The following is a 23581-nucleotide window of genomic DNA, read 5'->3' on the forward strand; positions in this document are numbered from 1 at the left end:
TTCTTTTTGCCCCTTCCTTTAATCACCCCTTTAAAATTATTTTTACTCACACACACACACACACACACACACACACCCTGAATACACCCAGCCTGTGCAGAATGTGCTTCACTAGAAGCTTCCACAGAAGCATCTGGCTTATCCCTGCAGTATGCCGTGTATACGTATTTGTATCTGGCAGCCCAGCCATTTCCAGTATGCAGTTTGAAGTTTTCCTAAATTGAAGGGGAAGAAAAATAGGATCACAACTTAGATCCTTTCGAAAAAAAAAAATGGTTTTTTGTTTTGTTTTGTTTTTTTGAGACGGAGTCTTGCTCTGTCACCCAGGCTGGAGTGCAGTGGCATGATCTCGGTTCACTGCAAGCTCCACTTCCCAGGTTCATGCCATTCTCCTGCCTCAGCCTCCCGAGTAGCTGGCACTACAGGCACCCGCCACCACACCCAGCTAATTTTTTGTATTTTTTAGTAGATACGGGGTTTCACTGTGTTAGCCGGGATGGTCTCGATCTCCTGACCTCGTGATCCACCTGCCTCGGCCTCCCAAAGTGCTGGGATTACAGGCGTGAGCCACCGCTCCCAGCCCCCACCCCCCAAAAAGTTTTCATCTATTCATTCTTAGCTGAGCTTATCCATTAGAAAAACAGGTATTCCTATAAACCAACATTTTACACCATTATTCCCAAAGCAACCCTGGAGGTGGGGGACTCCCGTCTTTATCAGAAAGGAACTTTAGCTCAGTAGAGTTGAGTGTTTCCCACACTCGTGGGACATCCTAGGGAAGGGGGAGACACAAAACATGATTTCTTCAGACTCCAAATCCCCTTCCTTTCCCAGTTTATCAGATTTTTGTGGATTCCCGCTTCAATGCCAAGACTTAATGTTGCTGAATAGAATAATGGGCTGATCTGGGAATGCAGAACAACCACCCGTTCCCAGATGTGTTTTGTTTGGTCCGTACAGTTCGTTTGGGGATATTTGTTTGTTGTGTTTGAATTTACTGCCAACATTAAAAAATGGGAAGATTTCCCATGGAATTCTATTTGTGGCTTCACTTAGGGAAAAAAAAAAAATCAAACAGTTCCTTCAGTCAGCAAATATTTATTGAACATCTTCTTTGTGCCAGACGTTACTCTGCTGTAGGCTCTTGGGATAAAATAATGGCAAAACAAGCTGGGGAAGGGCCCTATAATTGCAAAGCTGTTGTTCTAGAAGAAGGAGACCGACAATGAGCTAGTTTATTTCAGATGGCAGAGAAACAATTAAGCAGAGTGATGGTGGAGAGAGTCATTAGCTGGTCAGAGCCTTTGGAGAAGTGACATTTGAGCTGAGATCCTAACAACACCCAGAATCCTAATGTGGGCTTATCTCGGAGACAGGACATCCCTGGCAGGACCAATGGTCAGTGCAGAGGTCTCAAGCTTGGAACCAGCTAGGTCACTAAGCAACACATCCGTCTAGGCAAGGACACAATGGCGTCTGTAGGCATTTGAAATTTTTGTTGCTGTTGTTATTTTGACATGATCTCACTTTGTCACCCAGGCTAGAGTGTAGTGGCATGACCATGGCTCACTGCAGCCTCAAGCTTCTGGGCTCAAGCGAACCTCCTGCCTCAGCCTCCTAAGTAGCTGAGACTACAGGCACCTGCCACCATGGCCTGGCTAATTTTTTTATTTTTTATTTTTTGTAGAGATGTGGTCTTGCTGTGTTGCCAGGGCTGATCTTAAACTCCTAGGCACAAGAGACCCTGCCACCTAGGCTTCCCAAAGTGCTGAGATTGCCGGCATGAGCCACCACACCCAGCCATCTGTGGGCATTTGAGTGCGCTGACCCCTGGCCTATAGTCTGACAAGTGACCAGATTCCTTCTTGAATACATCAGAAATATTTCTGAAGTTGCTTCAAGCACTGGCCACCTAGTGAATGCGCTACAGCCACATGGTGAGAAATGGCATTAGGGCATTTTGCAGGTGGGGCAATTCTGCCTGACAGAGTTGCCACACCCACAGAAGGGCAAATAATTTAGAGAGGCGTTGCTACTCGGAGTGAGATCTGCTGATGAACAGCACCTGCATCACCCAGAGCTCGTTAGAACTGCGTTCTCAGGGCTGTGCACGGTGGCTTTACACCTGTAGTCCCAGCATTTTGAGAAGGCAAGGCGAGAAGATCGCTAGAACTCAAGAGTTTGAGATCTGCTCAGGTAACGTAGCAAGACCCCATCTCTATAAAAAATAAAAATGTAGCCAGATATGGTGGCGGGTGTCTGTGGTCCTAGCTACTCGGAAGGCTGAGGTGGGAAGATCACTTGAGCCAGGAGGTCGAAGCTGCAGTGAGCTGTGATTGCACCACTGCGCTCCAGCCTGGGTGATAGAGAGGGAACCTGCCTCAAACAAAATAAAATAAAATAAAATAAGAATTGCCTTCTCAGGCTTTCCTCCAGACCTCTGGATCAGAACCTGCACTTAGCAAGATCTCTGTGTCAACAAGCTCTTTAGCAAGCATCCTACCACATGTCTCCAGATTTGTAATTTCTCTGTTATGAGAACGCCCAGTTATTCTCTGCAAATTATCTGTTATGCTGTCTTTCATTTTGAGGATTTTTCCAATGCAGGGGACTAATGGCTGTGCCACCCACAATCCTTGTGTGCTCCCCACCCAGTCCCTTCTGACATGTAATTGCAAGATGGGTATTGGCCTCGGTGGGTAATGAACAAAATTTCTCTCCAGATGGGGCTAATTAGCTTGTATTCTGACCTACTTTCAGGAAATGTATATATATCTATTGTAAATTCAGAAGTCTCTCATTAAATTTTATTAATGCTATTATGTATCCTAATACCTCTAGCTATCTATTTAAGGAATAAGCTTCCTATAAGTCTGTCAGCATTTTGTGGTTTCCCATAACTGCTTCTTTCCTAAAAGTTGTTTCAGTAAGTCTTATGATAGCTCAGCTAAAGCTTAAAGAAAAAAAAAATCAGTTGCTTAAATTTAAGAATCTTTCTCGAAAACTACCCTAAAAATACCCAGGGAATGTGTTGCAGCTGAATACAGTCATGGTGTTAATTTCTAATATTCAACACATTCATGATTTCATGCTTCAAACAGAAGGTCATTGGTTACAATGAGTTGCCCTTAATTTTATTCTTGTTTAAACCAGTCCTGAAATGTACTTGCCCACAGCTATGAGAATCCAACCATCTGCACATAACTTTTGCTCTTCAGTTTGATTGCTTTCAACAAGAATGATTAGATAATTGACCACCGGGCAAATACTTTGCTTTACAATTAACAAGGAATGTTTACTCCTGACATATTTCATGGAAAAACAATTCCAAAGAAGGAAACCTAGCTACTCAAAGCCATAGATTTAATATGGAAAAAAAGAGGACTACCCCACAGTGTCATAAATGTAGAAATTGTCACTGTTTCTGCCCTACTGAAGAATGTGGTTTAAGGGCTGATGGCTTTTTATTTGATTTTAATGTGATTCTATGCTGATTTTGTTAAAGCACACAATAACATAGACTTAAGTATTGATAATTCTATATATACAGTTGGTAGAAACTATGGAGATTATTGCTTAATGCAGATGAAAGCCCTAGGAAGCAAGTCATCTGTTTTCTAGAGAAATCTAGCATGTGCAGGGATCTGGAAAGGCCTGATGGTGATGATGATGACGATGGTGATGATGATGACGATGGTGATGGTGATGATGGTGATGATAGTGATGGTGATGGTGATGATGGTGATGGTGATGGTGATGATGGTGATGGTGATGATGGTGATGGTGATGATGGTGATGATGGTGATAGGGGTGACAATGGTGATGATGGTGATGGTGATGATGGTGATGATGGTGATGGTGATGATGGTGATGGTGATGATAGTGATGGTGATGATGATGGTGATGATGGTGATGGTGGTGATGGTGATGATGGTGATGGGGGTGACGATGGTGATGATGGTGATGGTGATGATGGTGATGGGGGTGACAATGGTGATGGTGGTGATGGTGATGATGGTGATGGTGGTGATGGTGATGATGGTGATGGGGGTGACATTGGTGATGATGGTGATGGTGATGATGGTGATGGGGTGACAATGGTGATGATGGTGATGGTGACAATGATGGTGGTGACGATGGTGATGATGGTGGTGATGATGATGATGATGATGATGATGATGAGTGTTTGCCATGGATCTGAGAGGTGCATACCTCTTAAGAAGATTATTCCTCAAACAAGCTAGTGCTCACTCCATGCTAATTTTTCATCCAGAGCCATGACAGCCCAAGAAAGCTAGTGATTAGGCAGAGCCCACAGATGAAAAGTGAAACAACAGCAGGTTCCCCAATCCGAGACTGTGCCTGCTCCAGCACAAGTGACCTTGCCCCCGATCCTTAATGTTCCCAAATCTTTCACAGTGCAAATGTAGCTGTAGGAGTAGAAATGGCTATGTTTCACAGTGTGGACGATCACGTCTTCATTGATAGAGCTTTTGGCAATGGGATTTCTGAGTGGCTGTGGAATTTCTTTCTGAGTCCCCGCTTATAGACCTAGTAGAATTCACTGCAGCCTCTTTCTGGAAAAATACATCCATTAGAATACATTAGCTGCAAGAAGTAAAGTACCCAGCTGCAGGCGCTTAAATGACGAGGCCATTTAGTGTTTACATGACAAAGAAACATGAGGCAGGTGGCTCTAGGATTGCACCAGTGGTTGGTTCAGCGATGTCACAGGGACGTTCAGCACCTCTTCTATGTCATCCTCAGCATGTCCTCAGAGGACATGACTAGGAAGTGGCAGACTTGGATATCACATTTAGGATCATGTCAATCCAGGGAAGTCATCTGTATGGTCCATTGACCTTTTATACTGCTGGGTGTTTATCTGCCCAGTGTTGTGAGGTCTGACATGCTAACAAATCTCAGCATAAGAACAGTCACTTGGGCTGGCGCGGGGCACACGCCTGCAACCCCAGCACCTTGGGAGGAAGAGGCAGGAGGATCACTTGAGCCCAGGAGTTTGCGACCAGCCTGAGAAGCATGGTGAAACCCCATCTCTACTAAAAAATACAAAAATCAGCCAGATGTAGTGGTGCATGCCTGTAGTCCCAGCTACTCGGGAGGCTGAAGTGGGAGGATCACTTGAGCCCAGGAACCAGAGGTTGCAGTGAGCCAAGATAGCAACACTGCACTCCAGCCTGAATGACAGAGCAAGACCCAGTCTCTTAAAAAAAAAAAAAAAAAAAACTCCCACTTTGTTCTTGTACTTTGGCTAATCTCTTTCTCAAAAAGAGATTTTAAGAATCTCTTCACATGTGAGTTTCAGGTACGATCTTTTCAAAATCAATAGTGCTTGTAATATCCGGTCTGTCTGCTTCTTACCCAATGGTGAGAAGGTAATTAGCTGCTACGGGGGAGTTTCCAGGCAGAATAAATGTGCCAGACAGGAAAAGCCAGGTAACTGTGATCTCCTTAGGCCATATTCAAATTAGACATTGTTTTGGGCCATTTTTCATATCTTAGAGTTCTCTTTTGATGGCCATTTGTTAAATTTTTGAACTCACTTTTCTTTATACTTTGCAAATAAAAGTAGATTTCATTACTGGTTGGTAACCAAGCAGGAAAGCAGCACACTTGGTGATTGCTGGGAGACAGCATCAGATCTTGCAGGACACATCTTTTCCTGCCTGTCAGTTATGTGTAATAATCATTGTAGTTAAATGTAGCTTCCAAATTAAGAATGCATGATGCTTTATACCCAATGAACCTTGCCAGCTGGATGCATTACTCATTTTCAAAAAATTAGTAAGATAGTTCAACAAATTGTTTATACTTGAAAATACCTCTGAGTCTTTCCGTTGTATAAGGTCTAACTCTAAAGAAGGATACTTCAAGGTGGACATGGTGACTGATGCCTATAATCCCAATGCTTTGGGAGGCCAAGGCAGGAGGATCATTTGGGTACAGAAGTTCAAGGCCATCCTGGGCAATATATTGAGACTGTCTCTACAAAAAATACCAAAGTTAGTTGGGCATGGTAGCACGTGCCTGTAGTCTCAGCTACTTGGGAGGCTGAGATGGGAGGATCCCTTGAGCACAGGAGGTTGAGGCTACAGTGAGCCATGATTGCACCACTGCCCTCCAGCTGGGTGACAGAACAAGACCCTGTCTCAAAAGAACAACAACAACAACAAAAAATGGCAATTCAGACAAAAACTGACCTGAGAGTGTGGTGTGGAAGAAAACAATACTGAACTTGGATTTCAAATATCACTATTCCGGCCGGGTGCAGTGGCCCATGCCTATAATCCCTACACTTTGGGAGGCTGAGGAGGGGCGGATCACTTGAGGTAAGGAGTTCGAGACCAGCCTGGCCAACATGGTGAAACTCCATTTCTATTAAAAATACAAAAAATTAGCTGGTTGTGGTGGCAGGTGCCTGTAATCCCAGTTACTCAGGAGGCTGAGGCAGGTGAATCACTTGAACCCAGGAGGCAGAGGTTGCAGTGAGCTGAGATTACACCACTGCACTCCAGCCTGGGCAACAGAGTGAGACTCTAAAAAAATATATATATATATATCTATATAATCACTGTTCCATATCTGATTTTGTCCTCCTGTCCCTCACACTGCCTGTGTATCTTATTTCAGACAGAATTGTAACAAGGTTGTGTGTTTCCCAATAGCATACAGCTCCAGGTGGGAAGCTGGGGGGTGGTTGGTCGTGGAGGAGCAGAGTTGATAACAGAACACTGATAATAAGTTATAAGGAAGAAAGAAAAGGGAAATAAACATGAGGGCTGGCGGGAGTATTCAGCACAGGAGCAAACAACTTATAATCCCCACCTCTGTATTCTTAAGGACATTCATATGTCAGAACCTAGCATTGTAGTTGATCATAATTATGACCCTGAGGGATCATGCAAAGTCAAAATTGTATTCACATTCACAGAGCAGGAGGAAATGATGCTTTTTAGAATTTTTATAAATGGCCTTTTCAAGTTTTGGCATAGAGTCAGGTTATATAGAAGAGTACCTCCCAGATGGTTCAGGAGGTGTCCTGGGGATGGCTGTGGTGGGGGTTGGGGGGACATCTCTTTGCCGTCATGCAGGGAAGCTTACCTTTTATCTGTTTCATGTATTAGTTTCTGCCTAAGAATCCATTAAAGAGGGGGTTCAAATGCTTTAAAAACTATTTGACAATCAATGATCTAGAAATTTCAGTAACGCAGAATTTCATCCCTTGATGATGCCGGAGAGATCACCCTGTAACCTTCACACACATGCAGTCCTGGTAACAGGCCCAGCCATAGGCATTGATTGGAACAGAGAAGCACATGTCATTGTCCAGCCACCTCCTAAAATGCCTGCTGCACGACCAGGTTGGCACAGTTACAGTGGTGCGGTCTCTGCAGGAAGAAGCCCGGGTTTCTGGGGCGAGGCAGGAGGAGGCTGTAGAGTCCTGCTTGCCTTCACCACATGACCTTGCCTTGAGTCTGCAAGTCCCAGCAGTCACCTCAGCTGCTTGCTTGTGCAGAGGACACTAAGAGGCAGTGGAAGAGGCTGGAAGCCCCTGGAAGAGGCTGGGAAGGGCAGAAAGAGAAGCTCAGGGTGATGGGGGCTTGAGCAGGTAGCCCAGCTGGCCTGCTGTCACATCAGACCCCAAGGAGACAGGCTTAAGCAGGAGAGCCCTCTGGGCAGATGTCCTCACCCGGGAGCATCCCAAGGCCTCCATGCTCAGGGGCAGGTGGGCTGACTTGAGAGGCCTTGCCGTGGAGCTTTCTTTGGTCCGTGCAGCAGGAACAACCTGGTTCCTCCCTTGCTCTGTCTCAGCAGTGCCCAAGGCTCTCACCGCGTGATGAAAGGACACCCTTCCTGGTTGTAACACCCAGCGATCCCATATTCAGCAGAAGAGACTTTGCAGAGGCCTGTGTGCTCTGCCATCCGGTACCACCAGTAAAGAATCCTGGCCCTGGTGCCTGCTGCTCCAGTGGTGAAACTGTCTGCATCCCACAGTGGCATCAGGATTCTGCCGTGAGAAACATGTGTTTCTAGTACATAATTTGCTAATTCTCATACTCTCTGGAGCTTATTTCCTCCCACAAAACACGGAAAGCATGAAATGCTTTTGCCAGTGACAGCATGATTGTTGAATCCCCAAAGAGTGTCACACTTTAGCCATGGGAGGCTCTTCCCCAGCTGGTTCTGTTCCCTTTAGTTTGAAAGGGCAGCATCTCAGGCGTGGTCACACTGCCATGGGGATATCCTTCCCTGCCTACCGCACCCAGCCTTTCACAGGTTACCAGATATTATTTTTTGATTGCACCTGTAGCTTCCACTCATCCTGAAGTTCTCTGGAGTTCCTACTCTATGCATATCTCTAGGTGCTGAGAAGAAAACAAAAGGAACGCAAGACACAGGCCACACCCATGGAGTTTACAATCTGAGAAAGGAGATAAGACTGAGGGCCACAGGCTAGCCACGGAAGGCAACGTGTGTTTTTGGCAAATGGATGATGCAGTAACACTTGCCCAGGATGTGCCGAGACACGGAAGACCCATGTGTCCTAGAAAGTCCTCTGGAAAAACACTGGGCTTGATTTGAATCTTGAAAGACTGGGTAGATTTTTGGAAGAGAGAAAAACTATATGAGGTTGGAGCTACATTTGCAGGCAAAGTCGCAGAATGGGTGAGGTGTGCATTGTGAAGACTGCCTGGCAGGAACTAAAGAGGACATTGGGGACTGTATTAGTCTGTTTTCACACTGCTGATAAAGACATACCTGAGACTGGGAAATTTATAAAGAAAAAGAGGTTTAATCGACTCACAGTTCCACATGGCTGGGGAGGCCTCACAATCATGGCGGAAGGCAAAAGGCACATCTTACATGGTGGCAGGCAAGAGAGAAAACTTGCAAAGGGAAACTCCCCCTTATAAAACCATTAGATCTCCTGAGACTTATTCACTATCACAAGAATAGCATAGGAAAGACCTGCCTCCATGATGCAGTTTTCTCCCACCAGGTGCCTCCCACAACATGCAGGAATTGTGGGAGCTACAATTCAAGATGAGATCTGGGTGGGGACACAGCCAAACCCTATGGGGGTAGAAGAGGGGAAGGAGGTGGGAGAAGCTCCAACCATGTGTGCCTCCATTTCCAGGTCCCCCCATGGCCTCCTGCAGCAATTGGGGTGTGAAGCTCGTCCCAGATGGATGCCAAACTCCTTTCCAGCCCGGGCACAGCTGCTCCATCCTGTTCACCCGGGGCCTCCATGCTCCCATCCGCACTTCCATCCTCACATGTCATCCATGCCCACCACGCCAGGCCTTTGTGCACACTGATCCCTGGGCAGAATGTCCTCCTCCTCTTTCTCCTGGCTCCCGCCCTGCTCCATCTCTCCCCATCACTGACAACCCCTGCCTGTTCATCAAAACTAAACTCATCTCAAGCCTTCTACACCCACCCCAGGTGACCCTCCAAGCAGCTATGTCTTCTTCAGCCAGTGGACTTTCTGGCCTCCACCAGCACCACTGCTGGACTGCAGGCCCTCCAGAGTGAACTTGGGGACTCATTAGTCTGGTGGGGTCTGTATATGTGGTCACCCACTAGGCTTGTCCCAAATGTAATGTGGAGGTTTTTTTCCTTTTTTCTTTCTTTTTTTTTTTTTTGAGATAGAGTCTTGCTCTGTCGCCCAGGCTGGAGTGCAGTGGTGCAATCTCGGCTCACCGCAACCTCCGCCTCGCAGGTTCGAGTGATTCTCCTGCCTCAGCCTCCCCAGTTGCTGGAACTACAGGTGTGAGCCACCACACCCAGCTAATTTTTGTAGTTTTAGTAGAGATGGGGTTTTGCTGTGGTGCTCAGACTGGTCTCAAACTCCTGACCTCAAGTGATCCACCAGCCTCAGCCTCCCAAAGTGCTGGGATTACAGGCATGAGCCACCACCCCCAGCCAATGTGGAGCTATTTTTTAAAGTCTGTTTCAATTGATTATTGTGTGTTATAGAAGGGAAAGGCAACTTAGGGAGAAAGGCAGGAGAAAGGCAGGTGTGCACTCATGAATGAGCAGGACTTACTCTGCTTCCAGCTCTCACCCTCTGGGTCACGTTTAGCCTAACCCAGAATCTGCTCTGTTTGATGAGCAGTGACTCAACAATCTAATGTGGGGAAAACAGCAAACCAAAGAATGCACAGCCATTTCCTGGCTGATGCAGAGAGGCTGAGAGCATCACTATAGTGGGCCAGCTCTGGGGAGGGGATACGATGTGTAAGTCATGAGCTGAACGGGCACCAAGCCTGGAGCGGGAGTAGGAGCAGTCGTAAACATTCTCTACCTTCGAGGAAGCTTTCTTACCATCAGAGAAAACCGTTTTCTTACTTTTTAAAATTATTTTTTGTAGAGATGGGGTCTCACTCTGTTGCCCAGGCTGGTCTCGAACTCCTGTCTTCAAGTGATCCTCCCACCTTGACCTCCCAAAGTGCTGGGATTATAGGCGTGAGCCACCATGCCCAGTCCCTTTTCCTCAATGTGTCAAACATCTTACGTTGTCGCTCCTCTAGTACAGTAGCCCTGTAGAACAGAGTGATCTCTAGGAGGGTGTGCTTCGGGAAATGGACCAGGACCGGGCATCCCTGCCCTCATACCTGTTTGCAAAACCTTGCTTACATTCTGCTCTTTCTGGAGCCCAAACCCGCTGGTGCAGTAATCCAGCCTGTGGCATGGGAAGGGGGAGATGTCGAGCCCTCGCTGGTGCCTGACCTGTCCCACCTGCCCACTGTGTGCCACTGCCGTGTGAGCAGAGGAGCGGCTGCCAGGGGAGGCATCACCAAGGGCATCTTTCCACCCACTGCATTTGAATGTTGCTATGGCAACTGATAAGGCCTCGAAGCAGCCCAAGTATTGTTTCTTTCTTCAGGGGGAATAAAAATCCATTACTGCCACCTCTGCATGAGGCGTGTATGCAAGGCAAGCATTTGGGTAGAATAGAGGCATGAGTCACAGGATGATGATTGGGTCAAAGATGAACTACATATACAATGGTGATCCCATAAGACTATAATTCTGTATTTTTACTGTACCTTTTCTATGTTTAGATACACAGATACTTCCCATTGTGTGATGGCCTATGGTATTCAGTGCAGTCGCATGATGTATGGGTTTGTAGCCTAGGAGCAGTGGGTTAGACCGTGTGGCCCAGGTGTGTAGGAGGCGGTACCATCTAGGTTTGCATAAGGACACCCTATGATGTTTGCACAGCTATGAACAATGCATTTTCAGAATGTATCCCTGTTAAATGACGCATGCCTGCATTTGGTGCACAGCTGGTCTATTTAGGCCTTAGAGCCACAGGGTCGCCCACGTGGCCATTTCAGGTGAGGGTGATTATAGGAGAGAGGTGAGCTGCACAGGAGCCCTGTGGATGCCGGGACATCTCCATGCTGATAGGTCGGAGTGGGTGCGGGGGCCGTCTAGAGGTTCGCCCAGCCTCTCCCTGGCCTTCTGCCCACAGCTACCATCGCAGGCCTCAGAGCAAGGCTCTCTGCAGGTGAGCCCAGGAAAAGGCATCCATTTTTGGCTGGGAAATAGCCCAACAACCTCGGGCAAGTTCATCCTCTTCAATGAGTTTGCTCCTAGAAACTTCACAAAGTAAAAATGCAATCAAATGCTGGGAAGGTTTCTAGGAAGTGCAGCCTGGTAGAGCAGAAGAAATAGCACAGCCTTGAGGTCAGGCAGCCCCAGGTTCTATCCCACTCTGCTCCCGGCCACCAAGAGGCCTTGGAAAAGTTTTATAACTCACCAGTCTTCAGTGTTGTGGTGAGAATTATAGATGGTGTATTGTAAGACATGTGTGCTGCGAATAGCTACTGCATAGCAGGTGCTCGTTACTTTCAAATGCTAGCTAAAGTAATAACTGGAAGATGCAGCAGGGACCTTGATGTATTTGGTGTTTCCCAGCATTGGAACAAACTGGAAGCTTTTAAAAATGCTCACCAAAGCCAGGGTTACTGGGTGAGAATTTGCAAAGATTGGATGAAGGGATCTATTTTTTCAAAACACCCCTAGGTAATTCTGATATAGCCAGTCTGCAGTTCTGGATAGAAAATTTGCTTAAGGACAAAGAGCTTGAATGGAGCCAGATTTCCCCCTCTCTTTTCACTCCGACCAGCCCCCATCATGCTGCCTTTATTCTGCTTCTGAGTTCCAAAGGCTTCTGCTAAAATCATCTGTGTTTGGAAGCAGGGGCGTTTGATAAAGTGGCTGAAAGTAATTTAATTGAGAAGGCAAAAGAACGCTAAAGTTGCTTATCTTTCCCTGAAAGGAAATTGAAAAGAATTTCTCCAGAAAGCTGCTTGGGGTCCCTAGATGACACTTTGGCCATCTTGGTTATCTTATAGGTCATAAACATGACATTTAAGATATTTAAGATGACTTTTACAATATGCTCAAGCCTTACAAAGGAGCTTGGTGTGCTTGTAGCTAACATCTCTTTCTCAATTCCACAGGAACGTGGCTGAAGAGCGGTCTGGGTCTTGTGCACCAGGAAGGCAGCCAGCTGACGTGGACATACATTGCCCCCCAGTTGGGGTACTGGGTGGCTGCCATGTCCCCTCCCATCCCAGGTAACACGGAGCCAACACTTGCGATGATGCGGATCAGTTGCTTTGGTCTTTGAGGGTTCAGGCTAAGTATGCTTTTGAAAATAACTTCAGCAGGGTGATCACATCTTGTTCAAAAATGGTTAAAAGTCTGAAAATGAAATGATGTAAAGAAGGTATTTCGCGGGGGTGGGGGACTTCTGGTTGGAAATCTTCCATCTAGGGTAAGAATAATGCATAGAAAATAGTCTTGAGTGGCTGTTTTGTTCAGACAGCTGCCATAGGGAATTCTTCATCAAAAGCCCACAGAGACCAGCAAGACCTCCTCCCTCATTCCTGAAACAGCTGTGGCCTGGTATAGGCACACATGTAGGGAAAAGCACTCCACAGAGATGCTAGCGGGAAGTCACCATTGGGGGCAAAAAGCCTGGTGAGGCATTTCCAAAATGGCTTAAACGCAAACTAGTTGCTTTGTGTCTGCGAGAGTCTTCCCCTCCATTTAGGATATGTGCATTAATGCATATCTTTCAGAATGTGACTAATAGTTTATTTTTTTAACCTATGTTACCCCCATAAATATTCTAGAATTGTTGTGGGTTTTTTTGTTTTGTTTTGTTTTGTTTTCAAAATGGTCATCTCAGGGGAATTATTTCCAGCAATAGCTTCTGTTGCTGAAGCTGCCTTTAGAGTCTATATTACTTGGACTGCCTTCTGCCTTCATTAGTAAATCTCTTCCTTGGTGGCAAATCTTTATGCTCAAATGGCAAACCTTTATGATTTTTCTTTTTAAAGACATCTGAAAGTCATGCACATTCAAGACTGGTGAATAAAGTAGGTGACTTAGCTAGGTCGAAATGTGCTGTGATTAAAAGGTGTCTCTTGTAAATGAACCATGAAGGCAGTTCTAAAATGAAAGTTCAAATATTTTAGCAATGGAATTATCACTGGAATTAGCACTTAGACTCACAAAGTAACTGATTTGATGGAGGTCTTTCCTAAACAGGTGTGGAAAAATGTGTTACAATGGAAAATGTGGAAAAATGTGTTAAAATGAAAAATGTGTTATAATGGAAAAATGTGTTACAATGACTTTATATATACTAAGACTTTATATACTTTATATATACTATGACTTTATATACTAAGAAAATCTACACTTCACATCTGTTTTAAGAGTAATGTGTTTCCCTTAGCCGGGCGTGGTGGCTCATGCCTGTAATCCCAGCACTTTGGGAGGCCAAGGAGGGTGGATCAGGAGGTCAGGAGATTGAGACCATCCTGGCCAACGTGGTGAAACCCCATCTCTACTCAAAATACAAAAATTAGCTGGGCGTGGTGGCACACGCCTGTAGTCCCAGCTACTTGGGAGGCTGAGGCAGGAGAATCACTTGAACCCGGGAGGCAGAGGTCGCAGTGAGCCGAGATCGTGCCACTGCACTCCAGCCTGGGCGACAGAGCAAGACACCATCTCAAAAAAAAAAAAAAAGAGTAATGCATTTCCCTTGATGCTATTGTTTTTGTAGTGATATAAGCATGAACCACACACAGAAATGCCCCATTCTCTGAATCTGAAATACGTAGATTATGACTGAAGAGGAACAAAGGAAGGAAAAGAAACGTCTTAAGTACCAAAATAAATGCCATAAAGCCCACGCGTTAGAATGAACTTTAATTTGAGATGTATTTCAAACAGTCTCAGCTATCAGTTTTCCCATCATGCAGTAGATCAGTGTATGTCAGTATATGCTTTTGTTTTTTTGTGTGTTTTGGTTTTGTTGTTGTTGTTTGTTTGTTTTTTTGAGACAGAGTTTTGTTCTTGTTGCCCAGGCTGGAGTGCAATGGCATGATCTCAGCTCATTGCCACCTCCGCCTCCTGGGTTCAAGCGATTATCCTGCCTCAGACTCCGGAGTAGCTGAGATTACAGGTGTCTGCCACCACACCTGGCTAATTTTGTATTTTAGTAGAGACGGGGTTTCACCATGTTGGTCAGGGTGGTCTTGAACTTCTGACCTCAGGTGATCCACCCACCTCAGCCTCCCAAAGTGCTGAAATTACAGGCATGAGCCACTGCGCCCGGCTAGTGTATGCTTTTGTAAGGCAGCATGAAGGAACTGCCAGACATAGCTCCCCTGAGAGCTTCCTAGCAGTGAAGGAAGAGACTCAAGGCTATAAAAAGCATACACAGGCCAGGGCATGGTAGCTCACGCCTGTAATCCCAGCACTTTGGGAGGCAAGGCAGGATGATCTCTTGAGCCCAGGAGTTCAAGACCAGCCTGGGCAACACAGCAAGACCCCATCTCTAAAAAAAATTTTTTTAAATTAGCCAGTGATGGTAGCATTCACCTGTAATCCCAGTTTCTTGAGAGGCTGAGGCAGGAGGATCCCATGAGCTCAGGAGTTCAAGGCTGCAGTGAGCTATGATCGTGTCACTGCACTCCAGCCTAGGTGACAGAGTGAGACCCCATCTCAAAAATAACACAAAGCATACCCACTACAGCCTCTGATGGTATTTAATGTGGGGATACATATGTCAGTTATCTCACAACCCGCCTTTATTACAACAAATTATACTAATATTAGGCTTTCATGAACTCAAAAGCAACATCAAAATAATTTGGGATATGTTCCTTAACTCCTTGAAGTGAAGTATAGCTGTGAATTTTATAAAGAATTGTACTGGCAGAGATTAAAACAATAATGCTGGCCAGGCGCGGTGGCTCACACCTGTAATCCCAGGACTTTGGGAGGCCAAGGTGGGCGAATCATGAGGTCAGGAGATCAAGACCATCCTGGCTAACACGTTGAAACCCTGTCTCTACTAAAAATACAAAAAATTTGCCAGGCACGGTGGCATACGCCTGCAGTCCCAGCTACTCGGGAGGCTGAGGCAGGAGAATTGCTCGAACCTGGGAGGCAGAGGTTGCAGTGAGCCCAGATCGTGCCACTGCACTCCAGCCTGAATAATAGAGTGAGACTCCATCTCAAAACAAAACAAAACAAAAAAATAATGTTTTGAGTACTTAAAGGACGAAGCATCAGTATTTGGAAATACTTTTATGTGTACCCTAAGTTTCTTGGTGACTCCTGACAAAGCTTTGCTACATCCGTGGAAATTGTCTTTGCATGAAAAAATTGTTTCTCTGGGCTGGGTGCGATGGCTCACGCCTGTAATCCCAGCACTTTGGGAGGACGAGGCAGGTGGATGACGAGGTCAGGAGTTCGAGACCAGCCTGGCCAATATGGTGAAACCCCATCTCTACTTACAAAAATTAGCCAGGCGTGGTGGCGGGCGCCTATAATCCCAGCTACTCAGGAGGCTGAGGCAGGAGAATCGCTTAAACCCGGGAGGCAGAGGTTACAATGAGCTGAGATCGCACCACTGCACTCTAGCCTGGGTGACAGAGCAAAGACTCCGTCTCAAAAAAAAAAAAAAAAAAATTGTTTCTCTGAACAAGTAAGCCAGTATCTAATTGTCAGTTATTTTTCCAATTTTTGTAAACTTTAACCCCCTCCTCGCACTCCACTGAAGTAATTACATCTGAAAGAGAATGGTGTTTCTTGTGAATTTAAGTAACATCACTATTTTCAAAAACTGGTAAGTCTTGGGTTTATCTAGGTCTTAAATTAGGAGATTTGTCCCCTTAAGAATATTTTTAAAGAAATCTATGTCTTAGAATATCAAAAATCAAAAATAAGCAAATGGGTGTCTGTGGTGTTTAATAATCATAACCATGCTACCCTGAAATAATATGAGGCCAGTTCATTTCGACCCATGTATTCATACACTGCCAGGAAACTCGGACACCAATAAATACCTAAATATTGGAATGTGGGGAGGTTTTTGTTGTCGTTGATCTGTTGTTAGTAACATTAAGATAGATTTGTACTACTGTGGAACATAAAATGTGAGTTAAGCTACCTCTTAGGATTTTTTACAACATAAACTTAAAATATTTTTATCTTTGGTAACCTTACGTGTAAGTTCTAAAGAGATCTGTGGCCATGTAAGGTTAGCTATTTTGAAAAGGCATTGTAGAGAAAGATCTTGTTTTTAAAGATGGATATCATTTTAGTCATATTTGATACCTGTATTAAGTTTTAAAAGTTGCTGACTTTTTTAAGTCACAGGAAATTTATGTCATACATTTAAACTGATTCATTTGGGCTAAGGGCTCTCCAGACCGTAATGATTGACTGCCCGGGAAAGGCAAGTATAAAACTTTGTAGGTTTTTTTTTCCCTGCAGTATAAAATTCCCAGATAGTCAGGCCATCTTTCTGAAGGTGAGAGTCCCAGTCATTATACCGTCATGCATTCATTTTCTTGTATGAAAAGATCACATGGTTGGGCACCGTGGCTCATGCCTATAATCCCAGCACTTTAGTAGGCCAAGGCGGGTGGATTGCTTGAACTCAGGAGTTCAAGACCCACCTGGGCAACATAGTGAGAGCACTGCCTCTAAAAAAATATACAAAAATTAGCCAGGTTTGGTGGTGTGTGCCTGTAGTCCCAGCTATTCTGTAGGCTGAGGCAGGAGGATTGATGGAGCCCAGGAGGTCAAGACTACAGTAAGCCATGATTGCATCACTGCGCTCCAGCCTGGGTGACAGAATGAGACCCTGTCTCAAAAAAAAAAAAATTAAAATTAAAAGGTCATGTATTTCAAATGCAGCACACGCTACCAAGTGTGGCTCACTTCTCCGCTTAGGAGGGGCCCTTGACGTAACCACATCTCGTCTTTGAGTATTCCAAGTTCTCCTGGCCATGGGAGCTTCCATAATAGTCAGGCTAATCACTAATGCAATGCTGGTGGTACCCCAAGTGCGTGATCCAAGGGTGTTTTCCTCTGACCACTGCTCCATGCCCCAGCCAAGAAGAGTAAGCACCAGACACTGCGTTCTCAATGAATGATCCCTCTTTTGAGTTAAAGGTGTTCAAAACTCTAAATGCCATTTTCTGACCTTCTAGGTCCCGTTGTAACACAGGACATTACCACGTATCACACGGTGTTTCTTTTGGCCATTTTAGGAGGAATGGCTTTCATACTTTTGGTTTTGCTGTGTCTCCTTTTATATTATTGCAGGTAAAGTGTTACCATTTTGGCAATATCTTTTTTAATTCACAATTTCTTGGGCAATTGATACTTAGAAGCATTGATATGGAGGTGGGTTTTTTTTTTAATTTTTCTAAATTGAAGTACTTTTTCTTCCCATGAAAAAGTAAGAACTCACATTTGTGATCTAAGTTGCAACTTAACAAATAGTATGTGTAAAGCATGCTGCGTGGATAACATTGCTTAGAAGGGGAGTTATGAAAAAGAGTTTAACAGTGGTCATATGATTTATTCAGAGTATTCCTGAACACTGGTTAAGAGATGATACTCTCAAGGGCAAAGCAGAACTCTTCTTCTTTGGGCCAGGGACGTTGGCTCACACCTGTAATCCCAGCACTTTAGGAGGCCAAGGTGGGCGGATCACTTGAGGTCAGAAGTTCGAGACCAGCCTGGCCAACATGGTGAAACTCCGTTTCTACCAAAAATACAAAAATTAGCTGGGCATGGTGGCACACGCCTATAATCCCAGCTACTTGGGAGGCTGAGGCAGGAGAATTGCTTGGACCCAGAAGGCAGAGGTTGCAGTGAGCCAAGATTGCACCACTGTACTCCAGCCTGGGCAACAGAGCAAGACTCCATCTCAAAAAAGAAATTATTCTTATTTAGATGCCGTGTCTGTTCAGTTTGCAAGAATATTTGTTGTCAACTCTTGAGTAACCCCTTTGAAATAAGTAACTTGGCTTATAAAAGCCTCTAAGTTTAGCTATTTTAAAAAAGGCATTATAGAGGAAAAATTTTATTTTTAAAAATACAAAGCATTTTAGTCACGTTTGACACTCTTTAATAAGTTGTTGACTTTTTTAAGTCATAGAAAAATGTATGTCATACATTTAATTCATTTAGGCAAAGGGCTCTGCAGACATTGAAGATGAAATCTCTGGATTATCCTACTCTAATGAGGGTAAAATAAGGATAAGAGCCAGGCATGGTGGCCTAGCATTTTGGGAGGCTGAAGGGGGAGGATTGCTTGAGGCCAGGAGTTTAAGACCAGCCTGGGCAACACAGGGAGACCCCATCTCTACAAAAAACTAAAAGTCAAAAAGTAGCTGGGCATGGTGGCATGTGCCTGCGGTCCCAGCTGCTCGGGAGGCTGAGGTGGGAGGATCACTTGAGCCCACGAGGTCAAGGCTGCAGTGAGCTATGATCATACCACTGTACTCCAACCTGGGCGACAGAGCAAGACGCTGTCTCAAAAAAAAAAAAAAAAAAAAAAAAAGGACAGGGTGTGGGGTGAGAAGGCTTTTGGCTGCTGCTGACTTGTTTTGTCTTGTCTCTCCCCATGGAAATTGAGAATTAGGGTTTTACCTGAAACTTGAAACTTTTCCATTGTGAGAATCACTAATCTTTGGCTTTGGATTGTGTCTTCGGGCACAGGAGGAAGTGCTTGAAACCTCGTCAGCACCACAGAAAACTGCAGCTCCCTGCAGGACTGGAGAGTTCCAAAAGAGACCAGTCCACGTCCATGTCACACATCAACTTGCTGTTTTCACGCCGAGCGTCAGAATTCCCTGGCCCGCTGTCCGTCACCAGCCACGGCCGCCCCGAGGCCCCCGGCACGAAGGAGCTGATGAGTGGAGTCCATTTGGAAATGATGTCTCCGGGTGGCGAAGGGGACCTGCACACCCCCATGCTCAAGCTCTCCTACAGCACCTCCCAGGAATTTAGCTCCCGGGAGGAGCTCCTCTCTTGCAAGGAAGAGGATAAAAGCCAGATCTCCTTTGATAACCTCACGCCAAGTGGGACGCTGGGAAAAGACTACCATAAGTCAGTGGAGGTTTTTCCCTTAAAGGCAAGAAAATCTATGGAAAGAGAAGGCTACGAGTCCTCCGGCAATGATGACTACAGGGGTAGCTACAACACCGTGCTCCCACAGCCTTTATTTGAAAAGCAGGACAGAGAAGGTCCAGCCTCCACGGGAAGCAAACTCACCATTCAGGAACATCTGTACCCCGCGCCTTCATCGCCTGAGAAAGAACAGCTGCTGGACCGCAGACCCACTGAATGTATGATGTCGCGATCAGTAGATCACCTCGAGAGACCTACGTCCTTCCCACGGCCCGGCCAGTTAATCTGCTGCAGTTCTGTCGACCAGGTCAATGACAGCGTTTACAGGAAAGTACTGCCCGCCTTGGTCATCCCAGCTCATTATATGAAGCTCCCCGGGGACCACTCCTATGTCAGCCAGCCCCTGGTCGTCCCAGCTGATCAGCAGCTTGAGATAGAAAGACTACAGGCTGAGCTGTCCAATCCCCATGCCGGGATCTTCCCACACCCGTCCTCACAGATCCAGCCCCAGCCCCTGTCTTCCCAGGCCATCTCTCAGCAGCACCTGCAGGACGCGGGCACCCGGGAGTGGAGCCCTCAGAACGCATCCATGTCGGAGTCTCTCTCCATCCCAGCTTCCCTGAACGATGCGGCTTTGGCTCAGATGAACAGTGAGGTGCAGCTCCTGACTGAAAAGGCGCTGATGGAGCTTGGGGGTGGGAAGCCGCTTCCACACCCCCGGGCGTGGTTTGTCTCCTTGGATGGCAGGTCCAACGCTCACGTTAGACATTCATACATTGATCTCCAAAGAGCTGGAAGGAACGGAAGTAATGATGCCAGTTTGGACTCTGGCGTAGATATGAATGAACCAAAATCAGCCCGGAAGGGAAGGGGAGATGCTTTGTCTCTGCAGCAGAGCTACCCGCCCGTCCAAGAGCACCAGCACAAAGAGCCTCGAGCCCCAGACAGCACGGCCTACACGCAGCTCGTGTACCTGGATGACGTGGAACAGAGTGGCAGCGAGTGTGGGACCACAGTCTGTACCCCCGAGGACAGTGCCCTGCGATGCTTGCTGGAGGGGTCGAGTCGGAGAAGTGGTGGCCAGCTGCCCAGCCTGCAGGAGGAGACGACCAGACGGACTGCAGGTGCCCCCCCGGAGCCAGCAGCCAGCCCCCACCAGAGAAGATCTGCCCACGAGGAAGAGGAAGACGATGATGATGATGACCAAGGAGAAGATAAGAAAAGCCCCTGGCAGAAACGGGAGGAGAGGCCCCTGATGGCGTTTAACATTAAATGAGCTATCGCAGACCCACCTGACTGTGGAATATAAAATTGCCAAATATCCTTTCTCATGGAAGCGCGTACCCGTTCGTGGAGGAAACGGAACGGCAGCCCCGCCGTGGGACGGACGTGGATGTTTACTGCATTCCTGTTTGCCGTGTAAATGTTAGAAAGGAATTAAAGTTATTACTCGGAATAAAGGATGACTTTGGCGGATGTCGCCCCTGCAAGGAGGTGGCTGAAAGTGGTGTCCAGATGTCCTTCCAGGGACTTGGCGTATCCGCCACCAGGGACATTAAGAAACCACACGTGATGTCGCTATGCTCTAACGATCACCTCAGTTCTCCCTCCGATTCTGGGAACAGATGAAACTTTTTGCATCGCTTGAGTCATTTTTATCACAATAATCCTACTGTGAAGCTGTCGTTGAGAACTTAGGTTGGCACGTAGCGTCTCAAGGTATGCGTTCTCTCAAAGGAAAGCTATGCATCGCTGCTTCGTTGTCTGATTTTGCTTAGAGTTTGCTTTGGTTAGGTTGCGTTTTGGGGTTTGCCTTCTTTTGTTGTCGCTTAAATGCAATTTGGTTGTAAAGATTTGATTCCTTTGTGTTCATCTGTTCTGCTTCTCAGCGGTCCATCTCAGCATCTCCCTTCAGGAACCGCTGAGTGTCCTCTCTTAACATCCAAGCCTTTTAATGAAATCGTACTGAAATCTGTATCAGCTAAGAGTCCTCCAATCCTGGTCCCATTAACTCCAAGTGCCTTTTTTACAGTGACAACAGACAGTCCCTCGCTTTTTGTTGTTGTTGGTTTTCTTAACCCCTTTAATGGAACTGCCTGGATTTTATACAGTTATTAAAGGATGTCCCTTTTGCTTTAAACTGCATGCTGCCAAGTGCCATTTGGGGTCAGCATCCTCATTTCAACACAGTGTGCTCTCTAGTTATCATGTGTAACGTGGGTTCTGTTTAGCGAAGATAGACTAGAGGACACATTAGAGATGCCCTTCCCTGCTCCATCCCTGTGGCACCATTATGGTTTTTTGGCTGTTTGTATATACGGTTATGTATTAACTCTGGAATCCTATGGGCTCATCTTGCTCACCCAACGTGGGAGTCTGGTTTGAGCAAGTGAGCTGAATGTGACTATTAAAAAAAATTTAAAAAAAAAAAAGAAAATCTTATGTACTATCCAAAAGTGCCAGAATGACTCTTCTGTGCATTCTTCTTAAAGAGCTGCTTGGTTATCCAAAAATGAAAATTCAAAATAAACTCTGAAGAAAAGGAAAACTGTCCTTGTGGTCATTTGAATTCATTCTGAGTCATTATCTGTTTCAAAGTTGTTATTAAGACTTTGTCGGGCCAAGCATGGTGACTCACACCTGTAATCCCAGCACTTTGGGAGGCCGAAGCGGGAGGATCACTTGAGCTCAGGATCACATGAGCCCATCTCTACAAAAAAAATTTTTTTTAATTACCTGGTTGTAGTGGCTCATGCCTGTAGTCCCCACTACTTGAGAGGCTGAGGTGGGAGGATGGTACTACTGCACTCCAACCTGGGTAAGAGAGCGGATCCTGTCTTTAAAAAAAAAAAAAATGTCTTTGCCATTGTTTCCTTGGCGGCAGTCTGCAATGCAGTTGTCAGACTTGTATTTGGAGACCCACCACCTAGACACCTAGGAATTTCCTCTAGGGTTAAAATCTATAAAAATCCACCTTTGTCTGTAGTTTCGTTCAAGAACACCAAATAACATTTTGCTGTGTTTCAGGTAATGAGAGATGTCTGCACTTAACAAGAATCTGATGTTTTATGGTCAGTATTGCTCCATCTTGGAAGAGCTTCAAGAAGATATCATTAGAATGACCAGAATCCTCCCAGATGTGTAAAACTATTCATCAAAATAAAATCATTAATGGAGGTATCAGGATATAACTGGCAAAAATAAATTAAGCCAGCTATGTTTACAGTCAACAAAATCAGTATTTGTGAATTCCATGCAGGCAGAGAACGAATCATGGTGGTTTTAATGACTTTCATTCTCAAGTGGTGATGTTGCCTGTTTGGCTTTTAAGGGGGAAAATAGTTGAGAAAGTCCTTGACAGTGGGACAGCTAGCCAGATGGGAGCCTGGGGGCCTAAGGAGTGAGACGCCCTTTTCGCGGGAGTGGACATCTCACCAGTAGGTGGCAGGGGCATCCTTGCAGACGTGGCTGAGACTCCAGGGAGAAGGCGTTGGTCAGCTCCCCTGAAAAGAATAAGGAAGTTGCTCCTCCAGGAAAATCCAGGGCCAGACCTAGGTGAGGAGAGGCAAGGGAGGAAGTGCCGGAAGACCTCTCTGCTGTCATTGACCCCAGTCCTTTGCGGCTCTAAGGTTGCCGCCAATGGAATCACCTCCTTAAAACGTCAGTTTCTAGAAGAGCCTTGTTTAATGCATGTTACCTGGGAAAATCAGGTAGCACATTAACTGTAAGCGCTGATCCTGAGAGATCTGGCAGGAAGATGGGGGTGGAGAAGGCTGCTTTGCTGACTCCTCATTAGGTGAGACTCACCTGGATGGGCCCCGATGTATTCAGCAGCCAGCAGCAGTCACAGCATGCCGTGTGCCGAGGACAACAAGCAGGTGGGTTTGCAGAAGGGCAACTGGGTCGGCTGAAAATTTTTATCACATTTTAATAGTTGTCCAAACTGGGGTTCAGGGCTTCTCATTTTCTCAGGGTGCCAATGCTGATCACTACAGTGGGATTCTCTGAATGCAGCACCGTGGCCGCAGACTTTACACATTTATCCTCTCTCTCTCCACAGAGGGTGGGGGGGTCAATATGTCACAGTATT

General features: G+C 45.9%; 1 protein-coding gene across 1 annotated transcript in view; it reads left to right on the forward strand.

The window, feature by feature from the left end:
- The window catches only part of FAM171A1 (family with sequence similarity 171 member A1), a 160225-nt gene extending 138186 nt beyond the window's left edge, over positions 1-22039 (forward strand). The window contains exons 6-8 of the mRNA XM_003257677.2: positions 12501-12617; positions 17562-17676; positions 19081-22039. Of these exons, the coding sequence (XP_003257725.2) occupies positions 12501-12617; positions 17562-17676; positions 19081-20767 (1919 nt within the window). The 3' untranslated portion in view covers positions 20768-22039. The remainder of the gene's footprint in view (positions 1-12500; positions 12618-17561; positions 17677-19080) is intronic.
- The last annotated feature ends 1542 nt before the right edge of the window (positions 22040-23581 follow it).

The sequence above is a fragment of the Nomascus leucogenys genome, chromosome 9 (genome assembly GCF_006542625.1).
Source record: "Nomascus leucogenys isolate Asia chromosome 9, Asia_NLE_v1, whole genome shotgun sequence".
NCBI lineage: Eukaryota > Metazoa > Chordata > Mammalia > Primates > Hylobatidae > Nomascus > Nomascus leucogenys.